Below are 16,751 nucleotides of genomic sequence, written 5' to 3' on the forward strand. Positions count from 1 at the left end.
GTTCCAGAAAAACATCTACTTCTGCTTTATTGACTATGCCAAAGCTTTCACTGTGTGGATCACAACAAACTGTGGAAAATTCTTCAAGAGATGGGAATACCACACCACCTTACCTGCCTCTGGAGATATCTGTATGCAGGTCAAGAAGCAACAGCTAGAACCAGACATGGAAAAACAAACTGGCTCCAAATTGAGAAAGGAATACATCAAGGCTGTATACTGTCACCCTGCTTATTTAACTTAGATGCAGAGTACATCATTAGAAATGCTGGGCTTGTGAGAAGCACAAGCTGGAATCAAGATTGTCCGGAGAAATAGCAATAACCTCAGATATGCAGATGACACCACCCTTATGGCAGAAAGTGAAGAAAAACTAAAGAGCATCTTGATGAAAGTGAAAAAGGAGAGTGGAAAAAAAAAAAACACAAAAAACCCTCAACATTCAAAAAACTAAGATCATGGCATCTGGTTCCATCACTTTATGGCGAATAGAAGGTGGAAACAGTAGAAAAAATTGAGAGATTTTATTTTGGGTGCTCTAAAATCATTGCAGATTGTGACTGAAGCCCAAAAATTAAGACACTTTCTCCTTGGAAGAAAAGCTATGACAAACATAGACAGCATATTAAAAAGCAGAGACATTACTTTGCTGACAGAGGTCCACCTAGTCAAAGCTCTGTTTTTTCCAGTAGTCATGTATGGATGTAAGAGTTGACCATAAAGAAAGCTGAACACTGAAGTACTGATGCTTTTGAACTGTGGTGCTGGAGAAGACTCTTGAGAGTCCCTTGGACTGCAAGGAGATCAAACTGGTCAATACTGAATATTCATTGGAAGGACTGATGATGAAGCTGAAGTTTCAATACTCTGGCCACCTGATGCAAAGAACTGATTCATTGGAAAAATACCTTGATGCTGGGAAAGATCGAAGGCAGGAGGAGAACGGGATGACAGAGGATGAGATGGTTCTATGGCATCACTGCCCTGATGGACATGAGTCTGAGCAAACTCCAGAAGTTGGTGATGGACAGGGAAGCTTGGCTTGCTTCAGCCCATGGGGTCGCAGAAAGTCAAACATGCCTGAGCGACTGAACTGAACTGGTTACATACTCACATCAACCTGTGGAAAATGCTAATATCACTATAGAAGGATGTATGCTAATCTTGTTGTGACATTATTTACAAGAGACAAAAAATGGAAATGACCTGAAAACTATTGAGAGGATGGTAAACGTGTTGCAACGCATTTATATGATGGAGAATTCTACAACTATTAGAAAGATTTAGGTAGATTCATTTACATGGACTTAGCAAGATATCTACCAACATTTTAAATTTTTAAAAAAAGTTTTAAAAATCAAGTTCATAATTATTTACAAATGATTCCATTTCCGTTGTCCATTGTTTATTTTCTTTTCTTTTTACTCAATTGGTTCTATGATAGATTATAGAACGTTTTATACAAATAATATATAAAAACAAACAAAAAATAAAGAAAACATTTTTAATCTTTCAGTACAGTGCAACTGCTTGCATACAGGGGCTGGCATTGAGTGAACAGGCAAGAAGAGTTACAGACTGACTAGAGGAGGGAGAGGAGGTGGGAAATGGTAGAACTGAAGGATCATCAGCAATAGGAGGTGGATGGCAAGCTGTGATTTCACTCACATCTGATGATGATAGCACAGGTTCTGGTTCCTTGCTGGATTCAATTCTATCTACCCTCTTGTTCTGGGACATCTTGAACTTGAAATAAAGATACTGTACTACTGAACACTATACAGTACTGTACAGTGAAATACACAAATAGGATGCATGTATATGACAATGTACGTAAGACATGAACTAACTTATATGATTGGACAAGGAACGCATATTCGCACCTTTGAAACTTAACTACTTCAAGGTTCATATGTAGGGGAATTCCTGTAAGTCTCTACTTACATGACCACAGACAATGACCCAGCAAACCCCTGCACATCACAGAGTAAATCCTAGTCCCTGATCCATTACAAGAGCTCCTCCAAGCCATAACAACACCTGACATCATCATAGGATTTTAATTCAATACTAGAATTATCATTAAGTCCATTAATACTCTGACAATGCGGCTGCTACTGTTGCTAAGTTGCTTCAGTCGTATCCGACTCTGTGCGACCCCATAGACGGCAGCCCACCAGGCTCCCCTGTCCCTGGGGTTCTCCAGGCAAGAACACTGGAGTGGGTTGCCATTTCCTTCTCCAGTGCATGAAAGTGAAAAGTGAAAAGTGAAAGTGAAGTCGCTCAGTCATGTCTGACTCTTCGCTACCCCATGGACTGCAGCCCACCAGGCTCCTCCATCCATGGGATTTTCCAGGCAAGAGTACTGGAGTGGGGTGCCAATGAGACATCATCCTAAAAAGCCCCTCCCAAGACCATTCTACACCAACTTTTCAAAAAGGACTTTAATCTGGACTAACTCTTTACCTGCTTTCAGAGGTCCTTTTTCTTTTTTTAGTTTTTAAAATACATCTCACCCTCTCCTCCCCTCTCTCCATGTCCACAAGTCTATTCTCTATGTCTGCTTTCTCTATTGCTTCCATTTAAATAAATTATTCAGTAACATTTTCTATATTCTGTATATATGTGTTAGAATACAATATTTATCTTTCTCTTTCTGACTTACTTCACTCTGTATAATAGGCTCTAAGTTCATCCACCTGCTTAGAACAGACTCAAATGTGTTCCTTTTTATGGCCGAGTATTATTCCAGTTTTTTCCATTTCCACTGTTTTTCTTTCACTTTTTATTTTTATTGATATATTTTTGATGTATAAAAATTGTACACATTTAAGGTGTACACTTTGATATTTTGATACATGTATACATTGTGAAAGACCACCAGAATCAAACTAAATAACCTATCCATCACCCCAACATAGTTACCAGTGTGTGAGTATGTGTGATAAGATTTAACTTAGAATCTATACTTTCAGAAAATTCCAAGTGTACAATATAATATTGTTAGTTATCACCACCATTCTGGTGCTTCAGAGCTCCAGAAGTTATTCACTTTCATGACTGAAACTTTGTACAAGGGTACAATAATCTCATTTCCCTCTCCACTCAACCCCTGACAACCACCATTTTTTAAATTTATTTATTTTAATTAGAGGCTAATTATTTTACAATATTGTAGTGGTTTCTGCCATACATTGACATGAATCAGCCATGGGTGTACCTGTGTTACCCATCCTGAACCCCCTATCCACAACCCACCCATTCCATTCCTCTCGGTCATCCCAATGCACCAGCCCTGAGTACCCTGTCTCATGCATCGAACCTGGACTGGTGATCTGTTTCACATATGATAATATACATGTTTCAATGCTCTTCTCTCAAGTCATCCACACTCCCCACCTCCCACAGAGTCCAAAAGACAGTTGTATACATCAGTGTGTCTTTTGCTGTCTTACATATAGGGTCATTGTTACCATCTTTCTAAATTCCATATATATGCGTTAGTATACTGTATTGGTGTTTTTCTTTCTGACTTACTTCACTCTGAATAATAGGCTCCAGTTTCATCCACCTCATTAAAACTGATTCAAATGTATTATTTTTAATGGCTGAATAATATTTCATTGTGTACACCTACCACAGCTTTCTTATCCATTCGTCTGCAGATGGACATCTAGGTTGCTTCCATGTCCTGGCTATTATAAACAGTGCTGCAATGAACACTGGGGTACATCTGTCTCTTTCAATTCAGGTTTCCTCAGTGTGTATGCCCAGCATTGGGATTGCTGGGTCATATGGCAGTTCTATTTCCAGTTTTTTAAGGAATATCCACACTGTTTTCCATAGTGGTTGTACTAGTTTGCATTCCCATCAACAGTGTAAGAGGGTTCCCTTTTCTCCACAACCTCTCTAACATTTATTGTTTGTAGACTTTTGGATAGTAGCCTTTCTGACCGGTGTTAGATGGTACCTCATTGTGGTTTTGATTTTCATTTCTCTGATAATGAGGGACGTTGAACATCTTTTCATGTGTTTGTTAGCTATCTGTATGTCTTCTTGGGGAAATGTCTGTTTAGTGCCTTGCCCATTTTTTGATCGGGTGGCTTATTTTTCTGGAATTGAGCTGCAAGAGTTGCTTGTATATTTTTGAGATTAATTCTTTGTCAGTTACTTCCTTTGCTATACTTTTCTCCCATTCTGAAGGCTGTCTTTTAACCTTGCTTAAAGTTTCCTTCGTTGTGAAAAAGTTTTTAAGTTTAATTAGGTCCCATTTGTTTATTTTTGCTTTTATTTCCATTACTCTGGGAGGTGGGTCATAGAGGATCCTGATGTGATTTATGTTGGAGAGTGTTTTGCCTATGTTTTCCTCTAGGAGTTTTATAGTTTCTCATCTTATGTTTAGATATTTAATCCATTTTGAGTGTTTTTTTGTGTATGGTGTTAGAAAGTGTTCTAGTTTCATTCCTTTACAAGTGGTTGACCAGTTTTCTCAGCACCACTTGTTAAAGAAATCTCTTTAACAAGATTGTCTTTTCTCCATTATATATTCTTGCCTCCTTTTTCAAAGATAAGATGTCCATAGGTGCGTGGATTTATCTCTGGGCTTTCTATTTTGTTCCATTGATCTATATTTCTGTCTTTGTGCCGGTACCATACTGTCTTAATGACTGTGGCTTTGTAGTAGAGCCTGAAGTCAGGCAGGTTGATTCCTCCAGTTCCAATCTTCTTTCTCAAGATTGCTTTGGATATTCGAGTTTTTTTTTTTTTTTTTGTATTTCCATACAAATTGTGAAATTATTTGTTCCAGTTATCTGAAAAATACCATTGGTAGCTTGATAGGGATTGATTGCATTGAATCTATACTTTGCTTTGGGTAGTATACTCATTTTCACTATGTTGATTCTTCCAATCCATGAACATGGTATATTTCTCCATCTATTTGTGTCCTTTTTATTTCTTTCATCAGTGTTTTATAGTTTTTTTATATATAGGTCTTTTGTTTTTTTAGGTAGATATATTCCTAAGTATTTTATTCTTTGCATTGCAATGGTGAATGGAATTGTTTTCTTAATTTCTCTTTCTGTTTTCTCATTGTTACTGTGTAGGAATGCAAGGAATTTCTGTGTGTTAATTTTATATCCTGAAACTTTACTGTATTCATTGATTAGCTCTAGTAATTTTCTGGTGGATTCTTTAGGGTTTTCTATGTAGAGGATCATGTCATCTGCAAACAGTGAGCGTTTTGTTTATCCTTTTCCAATCTGGATTCCCTTTATTTCTTTTTCTCCTCTGATTGCTGTGGCTAAAACTTCCAAAACTATGTTGAATAGTAGTGGTGAGAGTAGGCACCCTTGTCTTGTTCCTGACTTTAGGGGAAATTCTTTCAATTTTTCACCAATGAGGATAATGCTTGCTGTGGGTTTGCCATATATAGCTTTTACTATGTTGAGGTATGTTCCTTCTATTCTAACTTTCTGGAGGATTTTATCATAAATGGATGTTGAATTTTGTCAAAGGCTTTCTCTGCATCTATTGAGATAATCATAAGGTTTTATCTTTCAATTTGTTAATGTGATGTATTACATTGATTGATTTGCAGATATTGAAGAATCCTTGCATCCCTGGTATAAAGCCCACTTGGTCATGATGTATGATCTTTTTAATATGTTGTTGGATTCTGTTTGCTAGAATTTTTTTTAAGGATTTTTGCATCTATGTTCATCAGTGATATTGGCCTGTAGTTTTCTTTTTTTGTGGCATCTTTGTCTGGTTTTGGAATTAAGGTGATAGTGGCCTTATAGAATGAATTTGGAAGTTTACCTTCCTCTGCAATTTTCTGGAAGAGTTTGAATAGGATAGATGTTAGCTCTTTTCTAAATTTTTGGTAGAATTCAGCTGTGAAGCCATCTGCTGCTGCTAAGTCGCTTCAGTCGTGTCCGACTCTGTGCGACCCCCATAGATGGTAGCCCACCAGGCTGCCCCGTCCCTGGGATTCTCCAGGCAAGAACAGTGGAGTGGGTTGCCATTTCCTTCTCCAATGCATGAAAGTGAAAAGTGAAAGTGAAGTCGCTGTTGTGTCCGACCCTCAGCAACTCCATGAACTGCAGCCTTCCAGGCTCCTCCTTCCATGGGATTTTCCAGGCAAGAGTAATGGAGTGGGGTGCCATTGCCTTTGGGTTTTGTTTGCTGGAAGATTTCTGATTACAGTTTAAATTTCCATGCTTGTGATGGGTCTGGTAAGATTTTCTATTTCCTCCTGGTTCAGTTTTGGAAAGTCATACTTTTTTAAGCATTTGTCCATTTCTTCCAAGTTGTCCATTTTATTGGCTGATAGTTGCTCATAGTAGTCTCCTATGATCCTTTTTATTTCTGTGTTGTCTGTTTGATTTCTCCATTTTCATTTCTAATGTTGTTGCTTTGATTAGTCTACCTTTGTTTCTTGATGAGTCTGGCTAATGGTTTGTCAATTTTATTTATCTTCTCAAAGAACCAGCTTCTAGCTTTGCTGCTTTTTTTTTGCTATGGTCTCTTTGTTTTTCATTTATTTCTGCCCTGATTTTTAAGGTTTCTTTCCTTCTACTAACCCTGGGGTGCTTCTTTTCTTCTTTTTCTAATTGCTTTAGGTGTAGAATTAAGTTATTTATTTGACTTTTTTCTTGTTCCTTGAAGTAAACCTGTATTGCTATGAATCTTCCCCTTAGCACTGCTTTTACAGTGTCCCATAGCTTTTGGGTTGTTGTGTTTTCATTTTCATTTGTTTTTATGCATATTTTGATTTCTTTTTTGATTTCTTCTGTAATTTGTTGGTGATTCCGAAGCATGGTTTTTAGCTTCCATATGTTGGACTTTTTAACAGTTTTTCTCCTGTAATTGACATCTAATTTTGCTGCATTGTGGTCAGAAAAGATTTCCAAGGCTAGATTTATGGCCCAGGATGTGATCTATCTTGGAGAAATTCCGTGTGCACTTGAGAAAAAGGTGAAATTCATTATTTTGAGGTGGAATGTCCTATATATATCAATTAGGTCTAACTGGTCCATTGTATCATTTAAAGTTTGTGTTTCCTTGTTAATTTTCTGTTTAGTTGATCTATCCATAGGTGTGAGTGGGGTATGCAGGTCTCCAACTATTATTGTGTTATTGTTAATTTCCCCTTTCATACTTGTTGGCATTTGCCTTACATATTATGGGGCTCCTATGTTTGGTGCATATATATCTGTAATTGTTATATCTTCTTCTTGTATTGATCCTTTGATCATTATGTAGTGTCCTTCTTTGTCTCTTTTTATGTGATATCAGTATTGCTACTCCTGCTTTCTTTTGGTCTCCATTTTTGTGAAATATCTTTTTCCAGCCCTTCACTTTCATTCTGTTTGTGTCCATTGTTTTGAAGTGTTCTCTTGTAGATAGCATATACAAGGGTCCTGTTGTTGTATCCTTTCAGGAACCTTTTGTCTTTTGGTTGAGGCATTCAACCCATTGACGTTTAAGGTAATTATTGATAAGTATGATCCTGTTGCCATTTACTTTGTTGTTTTTTCTGTGTTTTCTGTCTAGAGAATATCCTTTAGCATTTGTTGAAAAACTGATTTGGTGATGCTGAATTCTCTCAGCTTTTGCTTGTTTGTAAACTTTTGATTTCTCCTTCATATTTGAATGAGATCCTTGCTGGGTATAGTAATCTTGGCTGTAGGTTTTTCTCTTTCATCACTAAGTATGTCTTGCTATTTCCTTCTGGACTGAAGAGTTTCTATTGAAAGTTCAGCTGTTATCCTTATGAGAATCCCCTTGTGTGTTATTTGTTGTTTTTCCCTTGCTGTTTTTAAATTTTTTCTTTGTGTTTGATCTTTCTTAATTTGGTTAATATGTGTCTTGGTATGTTTTGAATTGAGTTTATCCTGTTTGGGATTCTCTGGATTTCTTGGAGTTGGGTGACTATTTCCTTCCCCATTTTAAGGAAGTTTTCAACTATTATCTCATCAAGTATTTTTTCATGGCCTTTCTTTTTGTCTTCTTCTGGGACTCCTATGATTCAAATGTTGGGGTGTTGAACATTATCCCAGAGGTCTCTGAAGTTGTCCTCATTTCTTTTAATTCTTTTTTTTTTTCTTTTTCCTCTCTGCTTCATTTATTTCTACCATTCTAACTTCTACCTCACTTATCCTATCTTCTGCCTCTGTTATTTGACTGTTGGTTCCCTCCAGAGTGTTTTTGACCTCATTTATTGCATTATTCATTATTGATTGACTCTTTTTTTATTTCTTCTAGGTCCTTCTTAAACATTTCTTGCATCTTCTCAATTCTTGTCTCCAGGATCTTTAGCTGTAACTCCATTTTGTTTTCAAGATTTTGGATCATTTATTCTAAACTCTCTTTTTATGAGTTTGACTACTTTATTTTCTACATATGAGTGAGCTTATTAAGTATGTGCCTTTCTGTTTCTGGCATATTTCACATAGCATAATGCACTTTTGGCTCATCTAGTTGATAGGTGTTGTCACAAATAATAAGATTTCAGTCACTATTATTATTGAATAATCTTCCGGTGTGTAGGAAGGGAGGGGCATGTATCACATTTTCCTTATCCATTCATCCATCTGTGGACACTCATGTTGCTTACATATTTTAGCTATTGTGAATAATGATACAATGAACATGGGAATGCAGATACCTCTTTAAGAGTCAGATTTCATTTCTTTAAGACATATATGCACAGTGGTGTTGCTGGATCATGTAGTAGTTCTCTTTTTCATTTTCTGAGAAACTTCTACACTGTTTTCCATCGTGGCAGCACCAGTTTACACTTCTACCAACAGTATGCAGGTGTCCCCTTTCCTCCACATCATCATCAACATTTGTTATCCCTTGTCTTTTTTTTTTTTTAATAGCCATTATATGACCACCTGACCTTCCTCTTGAGAAACCTATATGCAGGTCAAGAAGCAACAATAAAAACTGGACACGGTACAACAGATTGGTTCCAAATAGGAAAAGGAGTACATCAAGGCTATAATTGTCATGCTGCTCATTTAACTTATATGCAGAGTACATCATGAGAAATGCTGGACTGGAAGAGTCACAAACTGGAATCAAGATTGCCAGGAGAAATATCAATAACCTCAGATATGCAGATGACACCACCCTTATGGCAGAAAGTGAAGAGGAACTAAAAAGCCTCTTGATGAATGTGAAAGAGGAGAGTGAAAAAATTGGCTTAAACTCAACATTCAGAAAACGAAGATCATGGCATCTGGTCCCATCACTTCATGGGAAATAGATGGGAAACAGTGGAAATATTGTCAGACTTTATATTTTTGGGCTCCAAAATCACTGCAGATGGTGATTGCAGCCATGAAATTAAAAGACGCTTACTTCTTGGAAGAAAAGTTATGACCAACTTAGCATATTTAAAAGCAGAGACATTACTTTGCCAACAATGGTCCGTCTAGTCAAGGCTATGATTTTTCCAGTGGTCATATATGGGTGTGAGAGTAGGACTGTGAAGAAAACTGAGCACCAAATAATTGATGCCTTTGAACAGTGGTGTTGGAGAAGACTCTTGAGAGTCCCTTGGACTGCAAGGAGATCCAACCAGTCTATTCTAAAGGAGATCAGCTTTGGATGTTCTTTGGAGGGAATGATGCTGAAGCTGAAACTCCAGTACTTTGACCACCTCATGCAAAGAGTTGACTCATTGGAAAAGACTCTGATGCTGGGAGGGATTGGGGGCAAGAGGAGAAGTGGATGACAGAGGATGAGATGGCTGAATGGCATCACCGATTCAATGGACGTGAGTCTGAGTGCACTCCGAGAGTTGGTGATGGACAGGGAGGCCTGGCGTGCTGTGATTCATGGGGTCACAAAGAGTCGGACACGACTGAGCGACTGAACTGAACTGAACTGACTGATAACAAGTGTCAGGTTATATCTCATCATGGGTTTGATTTGAATTTCCTCAATGATTTGTGATATTGTGCACTTTTTCATGTACGGATTGGACATTTGTGTGTTTTGTTTTGAGAAATGTCAATTTCTCAAATTGAGAAATTATTTGCCCATTTTTAAAATCAGGTTTCTGTTTTTGTTTTTGCTGTTGAGTTGTATGAGCTACCTGTTTATTTTGGATATTAATCCTTAAAAGATACTTAGTTTGAACATATTTTCTCCTTTTCTGTAGATTGCCATTTTACTGTTTTGTTTGCTTCCTTTGAGCTTCTTAGGTGGCTGTTGTGATAAAGTATCCACTTGGTAATGTAGGAGATGCAAATGATTCAGATTAGATCCCTGGCTCGGGAAAATCCTCTGGAGTAGGAAATGGCAATAAATGCAAATGGTAGGAAATGGAAAATTCCATGGGCAGAGGAACCTGGCAGGGCTACAGTCCATGGGTTACAAGGAATCAGACATGACTGAGTGACTGAGCACACACACATTTTACTTTGCAGAAGCTTTCTAGTTTGACACAATTCCACTTTTCTATTTTTGCTTATTGTCTGTGCTTCTTGCTGTCATAATCAAAAAAACATTGGTAAGACCAATGCCAAAAAACCTTTTCCTATGTTTTCTTTCATCTACAAGTTTTACAGCTTCAGGTCTAATGCATAAGTCTTTAATAAACTTTTAGTTGACTTCTATAGGTATGAAGCAGAGTCCAATTTCATTATTCTGCATGGAATAGCTAGTTTTCCCAAAATAATTTACTAAATAGTCTATCCTGTATCATTATGTGTTCTTGACACCCTTGTTGAAGATCAGTTGACCATAAGTGTGAGGGTTTATCCCAGGGTCCTCAGTTCTGTTACACTGTGGTTTGCCATGCCCTCCTCCAGGGGATCTTCCAGAACCAGGGATCTAACCTTCATCTCATCCCGTATGTCTCCTGTATTGTCAGGCAGGTTCTTTACCACTAGCGTGCCACCTGGGAAGTGCATTGTTCTATTAGGGATATTGGCCTTTTTAGTTCTGTTTTCTTGCAGTGTCTTTGTCTGGCTTTGTGTCAGGATGATTCTGGCCTAATAAAATGAATTTGGAAATGTTATTTCTTCTTCTGTGTTTTTTAAGAGTTTAAGAAGGATTGATATGAATTCTATTTGAAAGATTGGTGGAACTCACCCACAAAGCCAGGGATTTTTTTAGCTGAGAGGGTTTTGATTGCTACTTCAATCACTTTATTTGTACTCATTTGTTCATGTTTATATGTTCTCTTGATGCAATATTGGTAGGTTGTATGCTTCTGGTAATTTACTCATTTAATGTTTTTTAAACTCTCTCTCTGTGACTGTGTGTGTGTGAGTTATAAACACAAAAATATCTGCAAGTATATGTAGTAAACTCTTAATAATTATATTGCTTGGACTACAATTAGAAAGATGGGGGGGCTTTTGTTTCAATTTCTCTATCGTTTAGTTTATTAAAAAATTATACCACCATACTGTTAAAACATGTTTTAAAACCACAGCCTGAAATGAATGCATAAAGGCTCAACAGGCATATTACTGATCTTCATTCAATAAGGAGCAAGTTAAGTCTGGCACAGATAACCTGGGCAGGCTGATGCATCAGAAACCTAAGCCATAAACTTCCTCTCCCTTAGGAGCACTTCATCTTTCAAGTTAGCCAGTCTCCTCCAAAGTCACTTGGCTGAAAGGATTTAGCAATTCCCTGCTTGCTCATGGCCATGAGGAATATTTACTTGCTGCTTATGGCAACTGTACGTGCATCCTGGAAAGCTGGCCCACCTCTGTAAGGCAATTCTGCTTCTAACAAGGGAATGTAACTTTACATACCCTTTAAATGAAGCCAGAGCCAGATGGGCACTGAACTTATTAAAGCCATGATTGTTACCAGAAAATAACTGCAAATATGTATGAGTATTTTTGTATGTGTGTGTGCATGTGCATGTATTTTATGACACACGCCATATCCCTGAAATCTCAAGTAAAGAACTATCTTTCCAATTTTTTTTTACAATTTACTTTACAGTTTACCCTTATGTAGGGTGGCTATGGGGTGCATCATATCTTTTAATGTTACATTGTTGTTCTCATTATTACATTATTGCTTTTTCCTCCTTCCAGGTGCAGCTCATCCACTATAACCACGAGCTATATACCAATGTCACAGAAGCTGCAAAGAGCCCAAATGGATTGGTGGTAGTTTCTATATTTATAAAAGTAAGTGTGTTGCATTCCTTCATTCTTCTCTTCTTACCATTTCCATCCCAATCAAAATATCAGTTTATAGTCCTGTTGAATCTTAGAAAAAGAGTAAAATAACCCAAGCTGCATAGATATTACCAAAGGGAAATATCTATGTCCAATATTTATGTCCATGAGGTTTATGAAAAATAAAGACTCTTTCAGTGAGATGCAAAAACAATGAGTTTAGAGTACTGGGGCCTGAGGATCCAGGTAGTTTCTGTCCTAGAGAGAAAAATGATGCTGGATCCGGGGGCAGGTTCTAGGTTCCACTCATGCAGAAGAATCAGAAGGAATAAATAGAAGGGGAGATGGTTTCTTGCTGATACCCAACAGGATTAAAGGGCTGTCAATCAGATGACCCTTGGAAAAAGGAATAAAAAGAAAATGTGAGATGTCCCTTCCCTCCAGGCACTGCACTAAACAGTTCCCTCCAGCTTTCAGGAATTGCTCTGAGTATCATCTTTCCCTCCCAGTTTACCTCTCTCATGTAAACATCCCTGTGAATAATTAAGAAAATTCACCAATGCTGGCTTTATGACATTCTAGGGTAGCTCCACATCTCCTTATAGTTATCATCAACACACACTTCCAACAAATCAAAGTTTAAGTTGTTAAAAAATCACACAACATTTTGACCATTTTTTGGGTGAAACAGGTTTGCAAATTAAAAAAAGAAGAAGAAGAAGAAGCGCCTGTCATCAGGCGCTAGGAAAGGTCACCAACAGGACTGATCCTTTCACTATAGCCAGTGGATTATGGGAAAGGCTACCACTATAGCTGGATCTCTTGAACTCCTGGCCATTGGCTTCCCTGTGTACTTCCTCACTGGCTGGACTATATCTCTTGCAGCCACTGATCCCCCATGCATCTGTTTTTGCCAGGGCTCCTGTGACCCAGCAGCCAGGCCACCTCCATGCCCTGTCCTCCCCAGGCCAGATCTGATTGCTTTGGGGAAGCCTCAGGAGCAGACCTCTGTGGGAGGCCCACATGCAGAGGTGGGGCTAAGGCCTTAGCTAAAGCCCAAGAATAGAGTGACTAAGGAAGAGGAATGAAAATCTTCTCATGTAATTGCACAAGCCACAAGTTAAATCCCCATGATTATCTTGATAAACTGTGCATCTGTGTAATATATGAATGGACAATGAATTTTCCCACAACTGAGACCAGTCGATGGGGTCAAGTACATATTATGGTTGGGCCAGCTCAGAGTCTGAGCTGCCCACACCTTGTCCATTGCAAGTCCAGAAGCCTACCTAGAGAATACTAGGGAAAGCAGAATTTGGCTGGGGATCATAGTGGGGGTAAAAACACTGACAGATGAGACACCAGGAAAATATTCTTATTGCTGTTTATATGTTCTGTTGCTGCTTTCATTTTTTTTAATGCAATTTTTATTTTTCTATTTTTACTTTACTTTTCCATTGTTTTGTGTTCTTTCCTTGTTTTGTTTTTAACATTTATTTTACTTTATTTTTAGTTTGCATTCTACTTTGGTTTTCTTAGTTTTGTTTTTAATTGTTCTGATTTTGTTTTTAGTTTCTTTTATTTGTCTGGTTGCTTTCTGTTTTTTTTATTTTCATTGTTTTTGTTTACTTTTTTGTATGTGTGTGTTTTAGTTTTTATTTTTCTTTGTTTCATTTTTCTTTTACCATCTATCTTGGGTTTTATTTGTTTCTTCATTTTCCTTTTTTAAAAACTATCTTTCTTTGTTTTTGTCTTTGCCATTTGTCTTGGGTTTTGTTTGTTTATTTTCTTTCCTGACCCTTTTTTTATTGCACTGTGTGGCTTGCAGGTTCATGGTTCCCTAACCAGGGGTTAGGCCTGAGCCTCTGAAGTGGGAGTGCCAAGGCCAGGACATTGGACCACTGGGGAATTCCTTGTTGATGTTCAGTCACTAAATCACATCTGGCTCTTTGCAACCCCATGGGCTGCAACACCCCAGGCTCCTCTGCCTTTCATTATCTTGTAGAGTTTGCTCAAATTCATGTCCATTGAGTCAATGCTGTTATCAAGCATATTCTTTACCACTGCACCACCTGGGAAATCCCAGAGAATTCTGAGACCTGGGGAATATTAATTGGCAAGATCTCAACAGAAAGTCTCTACCTTGACTCCAAGATACTTAATACGTCACACTAAAAAACAAGCATAACTGGAACACAAACCCACCTATTAGCAGACAGGCTGTCTAAAGTGCTAAGCACACAGATATACCAAAACACACTACATGATATGGGCCTGCCCATCGGAGGGACGAGACTCAGCTCTACCCACCAGAGCACAGGCACCGGTCCTTTCCAACAGGAAACCTACACAAGCCATTTGGCCAACCTCATTTGTTGGGGGCAGATACCATAAGCAACAGGAGCAATGGTCCTACAACCTGCAGAAAGGAAACTTCAAAGACAGTAGCTTAGATACAATGAGAAGAATAATAAATATGGTGACACTAGTAAAAATGTAAGATCAAATAAATGAAGAGGAAATAGGCAATCTGTCTGAAAAATAATTCAGAGTAGTGATAGTAAAGATGATCCAACTCACAGAAATAAACTTGGAGGCATGCACAGAAGATGGATGAAGTGTTTAACAAAAACTTAGATGAACTAAAGAAAAAACAGTAATGAACAACACAATAACTGGAATTGAAAACACACTGCTGCTGCTGCTAAGTTGCTTCAGTCGTGTCCGACTCTGTGCGACCCCATAGAGGGCAGCCCACCAGGCTGCCCTGTCCCAGGGATTCTCCAGGCAAGAACACTGGAGTTGGTTGCCATTTCCTTCTCCAATGCATGAAAGTGAAAAGTGAAAGTGAAGTCTCTCAGTCCTGTCTGACTCTTAGCAACCCCATGAACTGCAGCCTACCAGGCTCCTTCATCCATGGGATTTTTCCATGCAAGAGTACTGGAGTGGGGTGCCATTGCCTTCTCCACTAGATGGGGTCTAAAAGTTCCTCCAGATATAATTCCACAGACTCAAGTCGGCAAAAGCACCCTGCGCTCCAGGGACATCCTAAGGAAATCATAATGCCTTAACCTCAAAAATGAGGACTGAGGAGGTGGTAGTTTTTCAGAAAGGAAATGTCACTTGGGTCCTTCCTGCACTGGGAGCTGCACTGACAGATCACGGTCCAGCCTGGAGTCGTAATTCACGAAACTGAAACTCATTTCCCAGGGTGAGTGTGTTCTGGAATAAACTTGCACATCTTCACTCCAAGCAGCTTTGCTGCCACCGCCTCCATGACAGCACCTGTGCACAGCAGGATCTTTCCCCGGGTCAGGAGCTTGATGGTTTCTGACATTTTCCTAAGACATTCCTCTGAGAGATAGGGGCGATCTGCCATGACGATGGCAAAGCTGTGTGTGGCGATCCTCTCGGGTAAGTCCACAGGGTTCTTGTAGTCATAGTAGACAAAGTCCTTTCCGTATACGGGAAACCTCCGGTTGTACTCAAAGATCCAGAGGAAGACATCATCTCTGTGCCACTCTCTCAGCTTCTGGTAGACGCTGGGGGCGCTCACACACGCTATTCTGCCGCCCTCCCCGGCAGCTGCCAAGGCGTCCTCAGCAAGGTACAGGGCCGTCTCTGGGCTGTACCAGAACTGGCTCACCCGCCAGTTCTCTTCTATTATCCCGATGTTGTACTTGTCATCACCACGGAGGTGAGAGTGGTGCTGCTGCTGCTCAGCATAAAATTCCTACAGAGCTGCAAGGGTGTATGAAGAAAGCTGGGAGGGGGGGCCTCGTCTTCGCAGTCACTCATCTCACACCCTGACTGTGTCGGTAGATGCCCATGAGCTGAGTAGGCGCAAGCTCCTCACTCCACTTGCTGCTCAACTCCACGCATGCTCCGTAGCCCCAGGGGCCTGGTCAGGCAGCCAGCTGCGTCTGCGCGTGCACACTAGAAGGAATCACTGCTGCTGCTGCTGCTGCTGCTAATTCGCTTCAGTCGTGTCGGACTCTGTGCAACCCCATAGACAGCAGCCCACCAGGCTCCCCCATCCCTGGGATTCTCCAGGGAAGAATACTGGAGTGGGTTGCCATTTCCTTCTCCAATGCAGGAAAGTGAAAAGTCAAAGTGAAGTCGTTCAGTCGTGTCCTACCCTCAGCGACCCCATGGACTGCAGCCTTCCAGGCTCCTCCTTCCATGGGATTTTCCAGGCAAGAGTACTGGAGTGGGGTGCCATTGCCTTCTCTGAAGGAATCACTAGAAGGAATCAATAGCAGAATAACTGAGGCAGAAGAAAGGATAAGTGACAAAGAAGATAGAAAGGTGGAAATAACTTCTGCAAATCAGAATAAAGAAAAAAGAATGAAAAGAAATGAAGACTGTCTCAGAGACCTCTGTGACAACACTAAACACAATAACATACAAGTAATAGGGGTCTCAGAAGAAAAAGAGATAGAGAAAATGTCCTAGAAAATATTTCAAAAGATTTATAGTTGAAAATTTCCCTAACACAGGAAAAGAAATAGTCGCCCAAGTCTGGGAAGCAAAGAGAATCTCATACAGGGTACAACCCAAGAAGAAACACACCAAGACATATATTAA

The 16,751-nt window shown here is 39.3% G+C and overlaps 1 protein-coding gene and 1 pseudogene across 1 annotated transcript in view; one reads left to right on the forward strand and one right to left on the reverse strand.

Moving 5' to 3' along the window:
• Positions 1-16,751, forward strand: part of CA10 (carbonic anhydrase 10) — an 840,788-nt gene that overhangs the window by 801,529 nt on the left and 22,508 nt on the right. Inside the window, exon 7 of the mRNA XM_025281290.3 lies at positions 12,078-12,173. Within this exon, the coding sequence (XP_025137075.1) occupies positions 12,078-12,173 (96 nt within the window). The remainder of the gene's footprint in view (positions 1-12,077; positions 12,174-16,751) is intronic.
• LOC102406520 lies at positions 15,284-15,962 on the reverse strand (annotated as a pseudogene).

This window comes from Bubalus bubalis, chromosome 3 (assembly GCF_019923935.1).
Source record: "Bubalus bubalis isolate 160015118507 breed Murrah chromosome 3, NDDB_SH_1, whole genome shotgun sequence".
Taxonomy (NCBI): domain Eukaryota; kingdom Metazoa; phylum Chordata; class Mammalia; order Artiodactyla; family Bovidae; genus Bubalus; species Bubalus bubalis.